This window comes from Panthera onca, chromosome C1 (assembly GCF_046562875.1).
Source record: "Panthera onca isolate mPanOnc1 chromosome C1, mPanOnc1 haplotype 2, whole genome shotgun sequence".
Taxonomy (NCBI): domain Eukaryota; kingdom Metazoa; phylum Chordata; class Mammalia; order Carnivora; family Felidae; genus Panthera; species Panthera onca.
Window position 1 is genome coordinate 23,815,364 of NC_138346.1, and position 17,803 is coordinate 23,833,166.

Consider the following 17,803-nt stretch of genomic DNA (forward strand, 5'->3'; position numbering starts at 1 on the left):
CTCAGTCATTTAAGTGTCCAACTCTTGATTTTGGCTTAGGTTGTAATCTCACAAAAGTGAGAAAAGTAAGGGCATGCAGCCTGCTTAAGATTCTCTCTCCCTCTTCCCCCTACCCCTGCTCTCTGTATCTCTCTCAAAAATAATTAATTAATTATTTAATTAATTAATTTTTAAAATAAAAAGAATCACTTAAAAAACACTATGGTACTGGCACAAAAATAGACACATATATCAATAGAACAGAAGAGAAAGCCCAGAAATGAACCCCCAATTTTATGGTCAATTAATCTTCAACACATCAAGAAAGAATATCCAATGGGAAAGAGACTGTCTCTTTGACAAATGGTGTTTGGAACAGAACAATTACATGCAGAAGAATAAAACTGGACCACTTTCTTATGCCATACACAAAAATAAATTCAAAATGTATTAAAGACCTAAATGTGAGGCCAGAAACCATAAAATTCCTATAGAGAACACAGGCAGTAACCTCCTTGACATTGGCTATAGCAACTTCTTTCAAGGTGTCTCCTGGGGAAAGGGAAACAAAAGCAAAAATAAACTATTGGGACTTCATCAAAGTAAAAAGCTTCTGCACAGCAAAGGAAACTGCAAAACTAAAAGGCAAACAACAGAAAGGGAGAAGATATTTGCAAATGACATATCTGAAAAAGGGTTAGTATTCAAAATGCATAAAAAATTTATAAAATTCAAAATCCAAAAATACATAATAGAGTTAAAAATGAGCAGGAGACATATTTTTCCAAAGAAGACATCCAGATGGCCAACAGACACATGAATAGATGCTCAATATCACTGATGATCAAGGAAATACAAATCAAAACTACAATGAGGGGGCACCTTGGTGGTTCGGTCAGTTAAGTGTCCAACTTCAGTTCATGTCATGATCTCACAGTACATGGCTCAAGCCCCACATGGGATTCTGCGTTGATGGCTCTGAGTCTGGAGACTGCTTATGTGTCTCCTCTCTGTCTCTCTGCTCCCCCCGCCTTGTGTTCTCTCTCAAAAATAAATAAACTTAAAAAAGAAACTATAATGAGATATCACCTTACACCTGTCAGAATGGCTAAAATCAACAACACAAGAAAACAACAGACGTTGGTGAGGATATGGAGAAAGGGGAACCCTCTTGCACTATCAGTAGGAATGAAAACTGGTACAGCCTACTATGGAAAACAGTATGCAGGTTTCTCAAAAAGTTAAAAATAGAACTACCTTATGATCCAGCAATTGTACTACTAGTGTTTACCTAAAGTATACAAAACTACTAATTCAAATGGATACATGCACCCTGATGTGTATAACAGCATTATCTACAATAGTCAAATTATGGAAACAGCCCAAGCATCCATCGATTAGTAAATACATAAAGAAGATGCAATATATACATACAATGGAATATTACTCAGCCCTAAACACGAATGAAATCTTGCCATTCACAACAACACGAATGGAGCTAGGTGAAATAAGTCAGAGAAAGACAAATACCATATGATTTCACTCATGTGAAATTTAAGAGATAAAACAAAGGAGCAAAGGGGAAAAAAGAGTCATGTAACTATAAAGATCAAACTGATGGTTACCAGAAAGGAAGTCGTTGGGGATGGGTTAAATAGTGATGGAGATTAAGGAGGGTAGTTGTAATAAATACCGGGTGTTATATGAAAAGTGTTGAATCTCTATATTATACACCTAAAATTAATATCACACTATATATTAACTGGAATTTAAATTAAAACGTCTAAAAATATCACTGCTAATTCCTTTCTGAAAAAAAACTATTTAGTAATCAGTCAAATCCAGTATTGAGCAATTCTAAAGATAATTAAAGAAATAAAGATTCCATTATAATTCACATTGAAGGATTCTCACTAACATAGTGTATATAGGGTTGGTAGATGAACCGGCCACCACCTATAGCTTCAAGAATAGTCATTCATATTTCATTTAAGTAAAAGAAAATTAAATGTATGCTGCCAAAATATTTTACAATCCATCTACTTACAAAAAGAATTGGTTTACAGAATTGAAATACATATTTAAAACAGGATAATTCAAAATAATTACAAATAAAAGATTTTACCAAATTTAATTCTAAATGTGCTTGAATATATGGTTAAAAGACAATGGTATTCGGCTACTTCTGTTAATTGTGAAAAAGAAAGCATATATGTTCTGGAAAACCAAGATTTTATTCTGGCAATGCATATGAGACATATATACCACCTGCAGATCACTTTAATAAAATAATTGGTAACTTGATGAAAAAGGCTCTTTAGTATCAGTGTGGTAATAAGAAACATTCTTCAACTGGATATACCTTCTGCAAACCTGTGATAGAAAGCAAGCAAGACTATTCTTTCTAAGCCTGGGCTGTAGGTAAAAAATTAATAGGAATATTTCACCTACCTCGATAATACATTAGTTTCAATCTGATAATGTAAAATATAATTATAATGAAAAAGTAGCTATCTAGCAGTCTTAGTTAGCTGAAAAACTAACCTAGTTAACTACTGCACTGAGACTCCCATGTTCTGAAAAATGGGTGGACTGAATTAGAGTTCTTACAATGCACTAGAGGTCAGAATGTAATAAATCTACTTCTTCATCTTACAGAATTTCCAAATTCAGATTCACATAAAATAAATGCAAAAAGATAGATTTCTGCATTAAGAGCTATGTCAGAGCAATCACTGAGGAGCAGTTACTGGGATGCTGCCTAAGAAATGGGATGAGCTTAGGTTTTCAGGCTCCTGATGGGGCAAATTATGATCAGTGAGACCTTACTTAAAGATCAAGTCATATATGGCATATGGTGAAAGTGTCTCATGCATACTTCCAAGTTATTTCTTTTTCCTCAAACCCTCAAACCTCCCCCCTTTTGACATGATCTTTTTCTTGACATGTTCTTTATTTTACCACAAATGTTGTAGTTTTTATCACAAGTAAATAGTGTGTCACAGTACCTATAGTCTATTCCCACCATCTAACCCTACACTTCATTTCCATATCAATAACCTTGAAGTTGATTGAAATATTCAGTCTCAAAAAAAATTCTGAGGAATATGTCAATTATCAGTTGAAAAAACAAACAATTTATTCTGTCCAGATTTTAACCCTCAGTGTGAATTAAGATGGACCAAAAATGAGAGAATCCCTCTGCCATCATATGCTTAATGAATAGTGGATGAAGAGGAGAGAGAAAGAGTTTGAGTAGAGTGACTAAAAAAGGCTAAGTTGATTTTTTTGTTGTGAAAACACAAGAACATCACTGGAATTCTCATTCATTTAGAAGAAAACTATGTAAAGTGACTTATATACCATCTTGCACATAAAAATACTCAATAAATTTTACTGTTACCACAACTACCAGATACACTCAATTCCTCTAACAGCAAGATTTATTTACCTAAAATAGGGGGCATGCCAGTAGATAAATATCTTCTAATGGACAAAATATCAGGATACATGATTATTAGTAACACTATATATCTTTATAAAAGAATTTAAACTTTTATGAATCTCTACTTTGAGTCTAAGAAAGCTGTCTTACTTTCAACAACTTCATGAATCATATAAAAGAGCAAATGTTTTATCTTACCTGAAATGTAAACCCATAATAGGTTAAAAAATACTTAGAAAAATAATGCCAAGTTTCTTAAGCTGAACTATAAATGTGCAGCATTGCATCAACTCCCTTTTTAAATACACATTTGCAGGCCTATTTGTACTTATCCCAGGAAAGAAAGCATAGGAATTGATTAAAGTATTAGACCTTAAAGTTTTTCTGACCATTAAATTGGTTTTCAGGGACTTGCTTTCTATTTGCACAAATGAAGTTTACTCAGTAAAACAATTTAAATTCATTTCATGGTGATGCTTCTGTTATGACCTTCCTACTGCCCATATGCTTAATAAAAATAAAGTTGTACTAAAAAATAAAATTTATAATATTTGTATAAACAATATTTTAAACTATATAATATTTTCTCATTACATTAATACAGCATCATTGTGGTTTTAAAACAAATCTTTTACTAAGACACCAGATTCTATTTAAAGTACAGTAAAGTAAAAGTTATTCAGTGAAACATTCTATTTACATTTGTGTATCATAAAGAACACACATCTTACATGTCTTTTCTTTTTTTATATTCTATTTATTTATTCATTCAAACTTTTATTTAAATTCTAGCTAACATATAGTGTAATATTAGTTTCAGAAGTAGAATTTAGGGGTCCCTGGTTGGCTCAGTTGGTTAAGCATCCAACTTCTGCTCAGGTCATGATCTCACAGCTTGTGAGTTCAAGCCCCGCGTTGGGCTCTGTGCTGACAGCTCAGAGCCTGGAACTTGCTTCAGATTCTGTCTCCCTCTCTCTCTGAGCCTCCCCTGCTCATGCTCTGTCTCTCTCAAAAATAAATAAACATTTTAAAAAAGTAGAATTTAGTGATTCATCAGTTACATATAACACCCATTGCTCAACACAAGTGCCCTCCTTAATACCCATCACCCATTTAGCCCATCTCCCACTTACCATCAATCCTGTTTGTTCTCTATAGTTAAGAGTCTTTTATGGTTTGCTTCCCTCTTTCTTTTCCCCTTCCCCTATGTTCATTTGTTTTGTTTCTTAAATCCCACATATGAGTGAAATCATATGGTGTTTGTCTTTCTCTGACTTATTTCACTTAACATAATACACCCTAGCTCCATCCACATTGATCCAAATGGCAAGATTTCATTCTTTTTGATGGCTAAGTAATATTCTATTATATGTATATACCACATCTTTTTTATCCATTCATCAGTCTATGGACATTTGGGCTCTTTCCATAATTTTGCCATTATTGTAATGCTGATATATGAACATCAGGGATGTGTGTCCAATCAAACCAGTATCTTTGTATCCTTTAGGTAAATACCTAGCAGTGCAATCGCTGGGTATTAGGGTAGTTTTATTTTTAAGCTTTTGAGAAACCCACCTCCTATTTTCTAGAGTGGCTGTACCAGTTTGCATTCCCACCAGTAGTGTAAGATGGTTTCCCTTTCTCCACATCTTCAACAACATCTATTGTTTCCTGTCTTATTAATTTTAGCCATTCTGACAAGTGTGAGGTGGTATCATAATTTTGATTTGTATTTCCCTGATGATGTTACTGAACATCTTTTCATGTGTCTGTTGGCCATCTGGATGTCTTCCGTAAAAAAATACTGATTGATTCCTATCTTCTGCCCGTTTCTTAACTGGATTATTTGTTTTGGGGGTTTTGAGTTTGACAAGTTTATATATTTTAGATACTAATTCTTTATCAGATATGTCATTTGCATGCTTTTTCTTAATGAAATGGCAGGATGACTATCTAATTTCCCCATTTCAAGAAACCAGCATATCAAAATCTATAATTAAAATATAAACTGTTAAGATACTCATATTTGTATCATACTATAAAAGTACTGTCCCCAAATCTCCATGTTTCAAATTATAAATGTGATTTAATAGTGTGCTCTTAAAAATTATTTTTATTGGGTTATTTTGTTATACAATTTGACAAAAGGAAGCATACATTTACTTGTTTAGCTGCACCAAAGTAAGCCATCTTTGTCATGTATTTTTCTCATGCATAAACAAAAAGCAAATTAACTTGTGGTAACAGTATTACATTATTTCCAATTACAGTATTACCAATTATTTCATTATTTTCAACTGGTTGTAAGTTCATTTAACCCACTAATATTAATACTGGAATAATTGTTGGATAGCCAAAATGGGTTCAACCATATTAGAGGAAAACTTTCATTATATTCTTAACCAAAAAAGAAAGGGGTATACCCATGTCCAGAAAAAATACCTTCTTAATTTAACAAGCAATTACCTAAACACTAAACCATAAAATTTTATGGGCCTCATTATTATCTTTATTTCCACAGTGTTTGTTTCTGAATGTCATTAAATTAAATGGTTCTTCAGAAAAGCTGGATACTCTCTGACCTTCTATAGAAGTGAATTTTGTAAGTGAAGTTAGGGCTGCTTACTAAAGCATCTAATTTTTCTTCAATATTAACTGCCATTTAATTTTAATTTTCTTTGTTTATATTTTCAGGCAGAAGGTTAAAAAAGGTATTTCATTATTTTTAAAATGATACATTTTAATCTTCTAATTTGCAATTCCTAGTCAGTTTTTCTTTTCTGTCAAACCTTTAGTACACTCAATAAAACTTTTCTGGTCTGCATTATATTTCTTTAATGTAAAGCCCAGCAAAGGACCACAGTACTCTAAATGGGGCAAGACTTAACTTTATAGTTCATTGTTAAAATTTCCATCATGAAGGGAAAATGATACCTACTCCAAAGGAATGGTATAAAAAAGGGGCAAAATCATCAATTAATTACTCTAAAAATTATTTTTAAGTTTCTTTATTTATTTATTTAGAGCACAAGCTGGGGAGGGGAAGAGAGAGAAGGGGACAGAGGATCCAAAGCAGGCTCTGTGTTGACAGCAGAGAGCTGGATGCAGGGTGCAAACTCACAAACTGTGTGATCATGACTGGAGCCAAAGTTGGACGCTTAACCCACTGAGCCACCCAGGCGCTCTAAAAATTATTAAAAGCTTAACAAAGCTTAACAAAAGCTTAACAAAAAGTCAAAATGTTAACAGCACACATTCACTTAAGTCCCTCCTATTTGTCACACATAGGCCCTGGGGGCTACACTCTCTATGATATGGAGTTCACAAAATAACAACAAAGTATATACATTAGATAACTGGATGCAAAAGGTATAAATTTCAATCTCCCTCATAAATATACAGTATTAAGTTAAGGACAGTCTAAATAAATGAAGGGATATACCATGTAAATAGAAGACTAAAATTTATAAATACATCAATCCTTAAAACTATATATGAATATGTAAATATATGTGTATGTACATAGACACACACTCACACACACACACACACTCATTCTTCCCAATTCATGTTATAAATTCAACTCAAAATCAAACCCCCACCTTTCTACCGAAATTAACAAAGTGACTCTAAAATTTATATGGAAATACAAAGGACCTAGAATAGCCAAATTATCTTTAAAAAAAGAACAAAGCTATAGGACTAACACTACTTGACCTCAAGAACTTACCTAAAGCTACAGTAATCAGGAGTGTGGTAACAGAATAAAGACAAATAAGTAGATAAATGAAACAGAAAAGAATCTAGAAATAGACCCACAATTATAGGGTCAAGTAATTTTCAATAAATATGCCAAAGAAATTCAGGGATGGATGAAAATTTTTTAAGAATGGTGCTGGAACAATTGGATATTCTTATAAAAAAGAAAATTAACCTGTAGCTCCTGCCTTACACCATATACAAAAATGAATGATAGATATAAACTGAAATAAAAATTCTAAATCTTTAAAGGTTTTAGAAGAAAGCACAGAATAATATCTTTCAGACCTGGGAGTAGGCATTGGTATCGCAGACAAAATATCAAAAGCAATACTATAAAAAAATTAATTAGACTTCATCAAAATTTAAAACTTCTGCTCACCCAAAGACACCATAAAGAAATTAAGTGAAGCCACAAACTGGGAGAAAATATTCACAATATTCTGATAAAAGATTTGTATGCATAATATGTAAAGAACATTTACAACTCAACAATAAGACAAACAATTCAACTAAAAATGGGCAGGACTTACACAGAAAGCAGGAGAAATGAACAGCCAATAATTATACATACACACACACACACACACACACACACACACACACACAAACACATTCAACACCATTAAGTATTGGGAAGTACATATCAAAACCATAAAAAGCCGCTACTATACAATTACAAAAATGGCTAAAATAAAAAACCTTAATGAAACTTAATGTTGGTGACAATGTGGGGCAACTAGAACTCTCATATATTGCTACTGAGAATTTAAAATGATCCAACTGAATGTTGGAACATGGACTGTCGATTTCTTATAAATATGCACTTATCCTAAACCAAGTCTAGAAATCCCACGCCTAAGTTTTTAACCAAAAGAAGAAGACACATTCCCATAAGAAGACATACACAAATCTTCATAGTAGTATTATTCACTAGGGACCACATTTGGAAACGATCTAGTAGAAAAAGAGTAAACAAAATGTGGTATACATCACACAAAAGAATACTACATAGCAATAAAAGGGGAAAATTACTGATAAATTCAAAAATCATACACATATTTTACAGAGTTTATGCTGAGTATAAGACACCAAACACAAATAAATGCGCATTCTATGATTCCATTTATGAAATTCTCAAACAGGCAAACTGGTCAAATATCAGAATACTGATATATCAAAACACTGATTGCAGGGGCAGAGATGCAAGGGACATGCAGAAAGGACACAGAAATCTCTGGGTAGATAGGAATGTTCTATATTAAGATGGGTATGGAGGTCACAAAACTATCTGCCAAAATTCTGTAGCTATGACTTGTACATTTTAATTTATGTAAATTGTAACTCAAAAAAAGAATTGTAAAAAGGAAGATATTAAGTGGGTGCAGGGTGGGGTGTGGGGAGGGATAGAGATGAAATAACAACAGCAGAAAGATGCTAAGTGTTGAAACTAAGAGGCCCATGAGGTTCATTATTCTATCTTGACTTTCTAAATGCTTGATATTTTTTCAGAATTAGAAGGTTATTATATGTAAATAAATAAATTGCTGTGTACCAGCCTTCTAGAAGAAATCCCACTTTTGGTTGTTTATTCAGTGTTGCTGCTATTGCTAATAAGGTTGACAAAGATAATGATGATGATGCTATTCTACCTACTTAATATATATCGTATACCAGGTACTATGTTCATTATCCTGTAATGGGTAAGTCAGGTACAATTGTTGCCTTCATCAAGTTTACAGGAGTATTGAGAAAATTAACAAGGAAATACAATATAATATACAATACAAACTCAGATAGCCATAAACTGTAGTGAATGTTATGAAAGAAAGAAAGGGTGCTGTCATGCAGAATACTGGTTTAATCTTTATTGAGCACTGACCATGTAATAGGCATTGTGCTAAACACTTTTAAATTATTCCCCTCAGGGAAAGATAATATCAATCTATTTACATAAGATGAAAATGACTGATAATTATATTATTATATCTAATAAAGGGTAGAGCATCATATATTTGTGTTGCTCTATCCACAATACCTGATCTGATATCAATGTCTGTTCTAAACCAAAACCTGAGTGGGGTTAGTAATGCTGAGTTTGATAACAGCAAATACTGTATTTTCAAGAACCTAAATGTACCATAAAATTTTGTTTGATTTCATTATTATTCTGCTGTAGCCAGATAAGTCAACCTACAAGAAGGTTATGCAGGGTATAATGTATTCCCTATTTCCATCATGTCCCTCCATCCAGTCTATTTTCCAACAAAAACAAGCTCACATGCTTTTCTTCAAAACTATCCATCGGCCTCACATCTCGCTCAGAGGGGAAAAAGCAAAGTTCTAACAAAGGCCTGTACCAATTGCCCCTGGTTCTAGTCACTACGGTCTCCTTACTAGTCCCCTAACAAACCAAGCCATGCTCACCATAGGTTCTCTGTACTTCCTCTTCTCTCTGCCTGAAATTCCCTTTTCCCAAGTTTAGACAAGACCTTCTCCCTCAGTTTCTTCAGATATCAGACAGGACTTCCCTCACCACCCTATATAAAACTGCACCCCATTTATCTCTACCAGATTCACGCATGTTACTTTTCTTCATAGAGTTTACCATCACATGTTATATGTGTTACAATACACATGTAGTTAGTGGCTATCTTATTAGACAGAACAGCCTTAGAGAGTATTAGTAGTGCAGAGATAGGAAATGGCGGCGGGGGGCAGGAGGGGAGGAAGCCTCTCACTGAGTGAGTAGAAGAGGTAGAACATCATGCCGTCACAGAAAGTGAAGGAATAGAAGAATGAAATAGGATGCACAGTTGAGTAGAATAGGTGTGGTGGAAGTCAGACTACAGGATATTAAAGTACAAGTACAATGAGGCTTTAGGAGTAAACCATCCAACTGAGAATATTTTCAATGTCTACATTATGAGAAGGTGACATAAAGCACTAGTCAAGATATAAAACAAGATTAAGCAAACAGGTTCTTAATTAATAAAACTTGTAATAGCTTTTGTGGACCTCAGACTGAGGTGAATATTGTACCATGTCAACTACCAGGTAAAACAAGGTTTATGAAATAGTGTCAACTGTAAATGATATGATAATTCCAAGCGATGCTTTCTAGTCTTCATTCAATGATCAACAACTCCTTAAATGTGTGGCAGGTTGCTTAAATTCTACCCCTGCATTTAAAATGACAATTGGAATTACATCAAAATAAACTATTGAAACTACATCAAAATAAAAAGGTTTGCACAGTGAAAGAAACCATCAACAACAACAAAAAAAGCAATCAACTGAAATGGAGAAGATATTTGCAAATGATATATCCAATAGGAGGTTAATATCCAAAATATATGAAGACCTTATACAACTCAACACCAATTTTGAAATGAGTAGACAAGCTGACATTTTTCCGAAAAAGACATACAAATGTCCAACAGACATGTGAAAAGATGATCTACATCAGTAATCATCTGGGAAATTCCAATCAAAATTACAATGAGATATCTATTACCTCACACCTGTCAGAATGGCTAGTATGAAAAACAAAAGAAACAAATGTTGGCAAGGATGTAGAAAAAAAGGAACCCTCATGCACTGTTGGTGTAAATGTAAATTGGTGCAGCCACTATGGAAAAGAGTATAGAGGGTTCTCAAAAATTAAAAATTGAAATACTATATGATCCCCTAATTCCACTACTGAGTATTTACCCAAAGAAAATGAAAACACTAATTCAAAAAAATAAATACACCCCTGTGTTTACTGCAGCATTACAATAGCCAAGATATGGAAGCAACCTAAAGTGTCCATTGATAGACAAATGGATAAGGAAGATGTGATATTCTCTCTCTCTCTCCCTCTCTCTCTCTCTCTCTCTCACACACACACACACACACACACACACACAAATATTATGCAGCCATAAAAAGGATGAGATCTTGTTCTTTGCAACAACATGAATGGATCTAGAGGGTATTCTGCTAAGTGAAATAAGTCAGAGAATGAAAAACACCATATGATTTCACTCATATGTGGAATCTAAAAAACAAGACAAATGGATAAACAAAAAGCATAATTAGACCTATAAATACAGAGAACAAATTGATGTTTGCCAGAAGTTAAGGGAGGTGGAGGGGAGGGGAGGATGGACAAAATAGATGAAAGAAAGTGGTAGATACAGGCTTCCAGTTATGGGATGAATAAGTCACACAAATAAAAGGCACAGCATACGGCATAAAGTCAATGATATAATGGCAACAGATGGTAGCTACATTTGTGGTGAACATAGCATAACATATACAGGTTGAATCACTATGTTGGTTCAAGTGAATCACACCTGAAAATAATGTAACAGTGTGTGTCACAAATAAAAAAAAAATATTTAAAACTTTAGCAATCTAGAGCCATGAATTAAAGCTCATTTGAGAAAATAAAAACTTTTCCCTATGTTCTTGTAGCTAAAAACACCTGCAGATTAAAAGTGAAGGGATGGAGAAACCTTTATCCGCAAATAGATGTCCAAAGAAAGCCAGAGTAGCAATGCTTAATATCAGACAAACTCGACTTATTTGTTCTTGTATTGTTTTTATCCTGCTTTGGTATCAGGGTAGTACTGGTCTCACGGAATGATTTGGAATGTGTTCCCTCTATTCTGTTATTGTAAGATTTTGATAAAGATTGTCATTATTTTTTTTTTTTTTAATGTTTGGTAGAATTCACCAACAAAACCAACCAAGTGGCCTTGCAGTTTTCTTTGCTGGGAAATTTTTGATTCCTAATTCAACTTTCATTCTTGTTATTAGTCTAAGAAGATTTCCTACTTCTTGGATACAAGATTCATGATTGAATCATGGTAACTTGTTTGTTTTTAGGGACTATTTTTTTCCATAAGTTATCTAAATCGTTAGTATATAATTGTTTGTAGGAATCTTTATCAGTGCATATTTCTGTGATTAGCTCTTGTATTGTTTTCTATTCCATTTCTCATTTTGGTTTTTGAGTCTTTTTTTTTCTTAGTTAATACAGTTAAAGCATTGCCAATTTTGTTTTTGTTTTTTTTTAGAAAAACTGGTCATTACTTTCAATGTTATATAATTATACTGGTCTCTATTTTATTTCTGATTTTTGTTATTTCCTTCTATTAAATTTCAGCTAAGTTTCTTCTTTTTCTAGTACCTTGTGGTGTAATGTTGCTTATTTGAACTTTTTTTCTTAATACAAACATTTATAGCATAAATTTCACTCCAGCATCTGCCTTTGCTGTATCCCATAGATTTTGGAATATTGTGTTTTCTTTTTCTTTTGTTTTGAGAAATATTTTGATATGCCATTTGTTTTATTTGCCCCATTGTTTGTGCAGTACTGTGTTAATATTTACATATTAAATATTTAATATTTACATTGTAGATTTTCCAGCTTTGTTTTATTGTTGTACCATTGCAGTTGAAAAATATACTTGGTATGATTTCAGTCTTCTCAAATTTGTAATATTATGTTTCTTTTTTATGTGATTTAACCAGGGGACTTTTCTGTGTGTATTTGAAGAAAATGCGTATTTCTATTTTTCTTGGAGGGAATGTTTTATATATATCCTATAGAACCATGTATTCTGAAGTATTCAAGTAAAAAAAATGCTCTTGTTGAAAAAAAGTAATCATTACTTTAACTGAGAGCACACATTGAAAATAAAGCATATCAGAGGGGAGGTGAGTGGGGGATGGGTGAAAGAGATGAAGCAGATTATGAGTACACGTATCATGATTAGCACTGAGTAATGGTGTACAGAATTGTTGAATGACTATATTGTATACCTGAAACCAACATAACACTGTATATTAACTACACTGGAATTAAAATTAAAAACTTAATTAAAAAAAGATATTAGAAGGGTGCCTGGGTGGCTCAGTCTGTTAAGCGTCCGACTTCAGCTCAGGTCATGGTCTCACAGTTCATGAGTTCGAGCCCCGCGTTGGGCTCTGTGCTGACAAAGTCTGGAGCCTCCTTCGGATTCTGTGTCTCCCTCTCTCTCTGCCCCTCTGCTGCTCATGCTCTGTCTCTCTCTCTCAAAAATAAATAAATCATTAAAAATAAAATTTAAATAATAATAAGTTTCAAATAATGAGTTTCAAAATATGTTTAAGCAAGTGTAATAGTAGTAATTGTGTAAGAAATTGCATTTGGATGTTTTGCCTATTCTTTAACGTATTTAAAGTGGTCACAATAACCAAACACATGTAATTTAGAAAAAACTTTTAATGAAACTTAACTGATTGCAATACCTGTCAAAAGTTACAAAACAAAAGGATTTGTACAAGTTTATCTTATGTTTTTAATTTTTAATTGAGTATTAAAATATATGTGCAATAAATATAAAAAATAAAATGACAAGTGGTCCGTACTTTAATATAAAAGTACAGTTATATTCTCCTTTTTCAAGAAAGATTGTCAAACTACTATTTATATTATTACCCTAATGTAGCTAGTATATACTTTTACCTTTAATGTAACTATAAATACTTTTTAATAGTACATTTTCCCCTTTAAAACACCTCTGTGTAAAGAAATTTTCCAGCTATTTCTAAAACTTTTTTTTATCAAGGTATAATTTGTACATAACATTGTACCAGTTTCAGGTGTACAACACAATGATTCATATTTGTATATAGTGTAAAACAACCACAATAAGTATAGTTAACATTCATCACCATACATACATATATATACCATACATGAAACTATATTTTATATAAGACAATCCGCATTTGTAGCAAGATAGGGAAAACCTCAGTTCTAAAATTGGAATTGCTTACAACAGAGAAAAAGACCATTTTTTTTAGGTATAGCAATTCAAATGATATTTTAGAGTGAAATATTTCCCTTCTCATGTCTTCCTTTATGCTTCATCATTACCGAATTTCAAAAATATTAATGATGTGATGATTAAAAAAATCCAAGGATGACAGCCTTTAGAGATATTGATAATAATAACTGACATTTTCAAAGTACTTTGTGATTTACACAGTTCTTTAATATAGATTGTCTCATTTAATTATCACATCACTCCCTAGGAGTTAATAATATTATGTATAATTACTCCCAGTTTAACAATAAGAAAACTGAGTTAATAAGTAGCAGAATAATGGAAGCCAGGTATTTGAACCTTAAGTTTGATACTCTTTCCATGGCAACTCTCTTCTCCAGATAAATATTAACCTTATAGCTACATGATTTCTCTAACTTTTCTAGATACATCATTAAATGCTACCAGTATTATCAGGACAATATATAACATATCTGTAAGCCCAACTCTTTTTACATACTAAATATTCTTATTAGAAAAAAATATTTAACATCTACACTTACCTTGCCTCAAAAAATAGCTTTAAGGGGCGCCTGGTGGCTCAGTAGGTTGAGTGCCTGGCTCTTGACTTCAGCTTAGGTCATGATCTCATGGTTTGTGAGACTGAGTCCTGTGTTGGGCTTTACACTGTGAGCACAGAGTATGCTTGGGATTCTCCCTCTCCTTCTCTCCACCCCATCCCCTCGCCCCTCCTCTCTCTCAAAGTAAATAAAAACATTTTTAAAAAATCTTTAAAAAATAAGTTAAAAGAAAGAAGTAGCTTTAATCCCGAAAAGGAAAACTTTAGGGTAAATTCTATAAAGGGAATCCCACATTTATTACTAATTCCTATTGGAAAAATACCTTCAAAAGTCAAATTGAAAAACCTGTGTGATAAAACATTACAATTTGGGGCAAACTTGTAGTAAGACAGTAGTAGTTGGTAATATTTACAAAACATTTTCTAAGAATATATCCAAAAATTAGGTGCCATGAAAGTACAAAGTACTTAATATTCACTCAATGACATAAATATTAGGAATCTACTAAGGGTCAGGCATCTTTCCTTCAAATTTTTCATGTCAAGTAGATTAAAGCAAATAAATATTTTTCTTTTCTAATCTGTTAAAGTTTAATTATATCAAATAAGACAGATTTGAGAGAGAATCAGAAGCCATTGAAACTAAAATTACACTTTAATAAATATAGCAAATCTTATATACATTTAGTAATCTGATATTTTAGTAAACACAAACAAGAAACAGATTTCATTTGAGTGATATCTGTTTAGATTATGAGCTAATAATTTGCAAAGGTAATAGTTTATATGGTTTTGATTATAGCTATCAAATATGATATTCAATAATAAACCAGTGATCAACAATGGTTATTTAATGTCACTATGGCAAAACTCATTGAACAAAGAGATTCTATCTATTCAAAGGAAAATTAGCAAACTCAAGCAATAATTCAAAGGAGATCAGGAACTGAAACAGTATGCCAAGCATCACTCTGAAAAATTTGCTGTGTCAAATTCCCAGTGAATCCATTAGGTGTCTATACAATAACACAGTGAGCAGCAGGGCCAATAGTGCAAACCACTTCTGAGAAATGAACTAAGAATAGAGAGAATGCTGGTTCTAGTGACTTATCATTCCATGGATCATCATACACTTCTCTCTAAAACATAAAATATCAAACAGTATACCCATAGATAGTATGAAATTTGTACAATGTGTAAAAACTTTCTATGAGTGTAAATAGTAAGTGAATAAATGATCATAAAAATTATTTTATTCTTTTATTCACCACGACCTTTTTTTAATTTTATTTATTTACTTACTTTGAGAGAGAGAAAGAAAGAAAGAACATGACCAGGGAAGGGGCAGAGAGAGAGGGAGAGGGAGAGAATCCCAAGCTGGTCCACACATGACACAGGGCTCGAACTCACAAACCATGAGATCATGACCTAAGCCAAGAGTCATATGCTTAACCAACTGAGCAACGCAGGCACCCCTCACCACCACCTTTTTAAAAGTAGCTTATCTTAAAAATTTTCCTCACTTTGCAATACAAAGTTTTGTTTCTTTAAACTTTTTTACAAAGATTTTAAAATATTATGTTCCTGTATGGTAGTTCTACTTATCTAATGTTTGGTTTTAGTATGATTCTTTAACAGAGAAAACTGCATGTTTAATTAAAAAATGAACAAAGCATGAACTTTCTCTACTTCATATCTAAGCATTGATTTTCCATCTAATATCATCTTAGATGAGTAGATTCATCCCTAGTCAACACATTCACATATGTATCTTTGCCAGAATAACAGTGCTTATCTAAATTTGTTCGCCAAAACTGCATGTCTTTCTATAATTTTAGAAAGAAAGATTTGGCTTCTGTCAAGTTTCTTCTCTATGCATAAATTCACGCTAGGAGATTATAAAATAGCAGTTTCCTTTGGGGAATTTTCAAATACTAAAATTTCTCTAGCGAGAAATACACTATCTCCTTCCTTCCTCTCTGCCTTCTATAAATTTACTATAATTTCAGAGATTAGCTTATCCTCATAGGGGAAGATTTCACAAACCATGAAAAGACTATGAAAAACATAAGAAAGTGAATGCCACATAATAAATTAACATCTCCTATACAACTTCCTGCATTCAACTCTTGCTAGTGGGTTGCAATTGTGAGAGTTCTGATCAGTTCAATTAACTTGCTAGTGAAGCCTGTCACATTCTTTCTAACTAGAATTTAAATAGAATTCAGTTCAGAATTAAAGCTCTGGTACATTAACCACGTGTTAGCTTCATTCAGCTCTTTACTTCTATTTGGTCCAAAAGAAAAAAAAAAAGTCATTTAAAAATTAACATACTCAGCTGCCTGTTTGTAGTGTTTCAAGTCTTTCTTCAAATTTTTGTTCTCATTTTCTAAAAGCATATTCTGGGTGTAGACATCTGGAACATTCCCAAGATCTCTAAGTTCAGTTAGTCCCTTCTGTATTAACTCATACCTAGGATAAAATCAAACAAAAGGTTTTATGTTGTTGCTTTCTACTAAATTGGTTTAATTTATGTATAATTCAAAAAGTTCTCCTAGGGGATATTTATAGAATTGATTTGTGGCATTAATTTTATAAATTAAAATGTCCACATTTACAATATATATTTAAAATAACAAATAATTAGTTGCTAGGTACTCATATCATCATAGTACATAAAACATAACCAAACATCTCATATGTTCCAGGCACTAAGTCACTAATTCACTAACACTGGTGAAATTAACAAAATGGTCCAAGCCCCCATCTGTTCTAGTGTGGATAGTGATATGTTCCATGAAGTAAAATAAAGCAGGATAAGAGGGATAGAGAGACTAAGATAGAGACTGATGGGGGTGTTTGTGCTATTTTACATAGGATGAACACAGAAAGTATGATTGGTAAAGTGATATTTGAGCAGAGAACTAAAAGAAATAAAGGACTAAGTCATGTAGATATGAAGGGGAAGAGCATTATTGGCTGACAGAAGAGTAAATGTAAAGCCCTGAGAAAATGAGATGCTTGACATGTACCTTAAAAAGCAAAAAGCCAGAGCAAGGGAGAGAGTGGTGAAAAATGGGTCAGGAAGACAGCAGGGAGCCAGAGAGAAAAATATGATTTTACTTGAGTCAGATTGAAGCCATTGGAAGGCTTTGAGAAACAAGTTACACTGATCAGATTTATGTTTAAAAGGATTAGTCTGGCATCTCTTTGAAGACACTAACTCTACAGGAG

At 32.8% G+C, this 17,803-nt stretch overlaps 1 protein-coding gene across 2 annotated transcripts in view; it reads right to left on the reverse strand.

Moving 5' to 3' along the window:
- The window catches only part of SPAG16 (sperm associated antigen 16), a 1,016,466-nt gene that overhangs the window by 978,817 nt on the left and 19,846 nt on the right, over positions 1 to 17,803 (reverse strand). For both annotated transcript variants that reach the window (XM_078450902.2, XM_078450901.2), the window contains exon 5: positions 16,904 to 17,041. In XM_078450902.2, the coding sequence (XP_078307028.2) occupies positions 16,904 to 17,041 (138 nt within the window). The remainder of the gene's footprint in view (positions 1 to 16,903; positions 17,042 to 17,803) is intronic.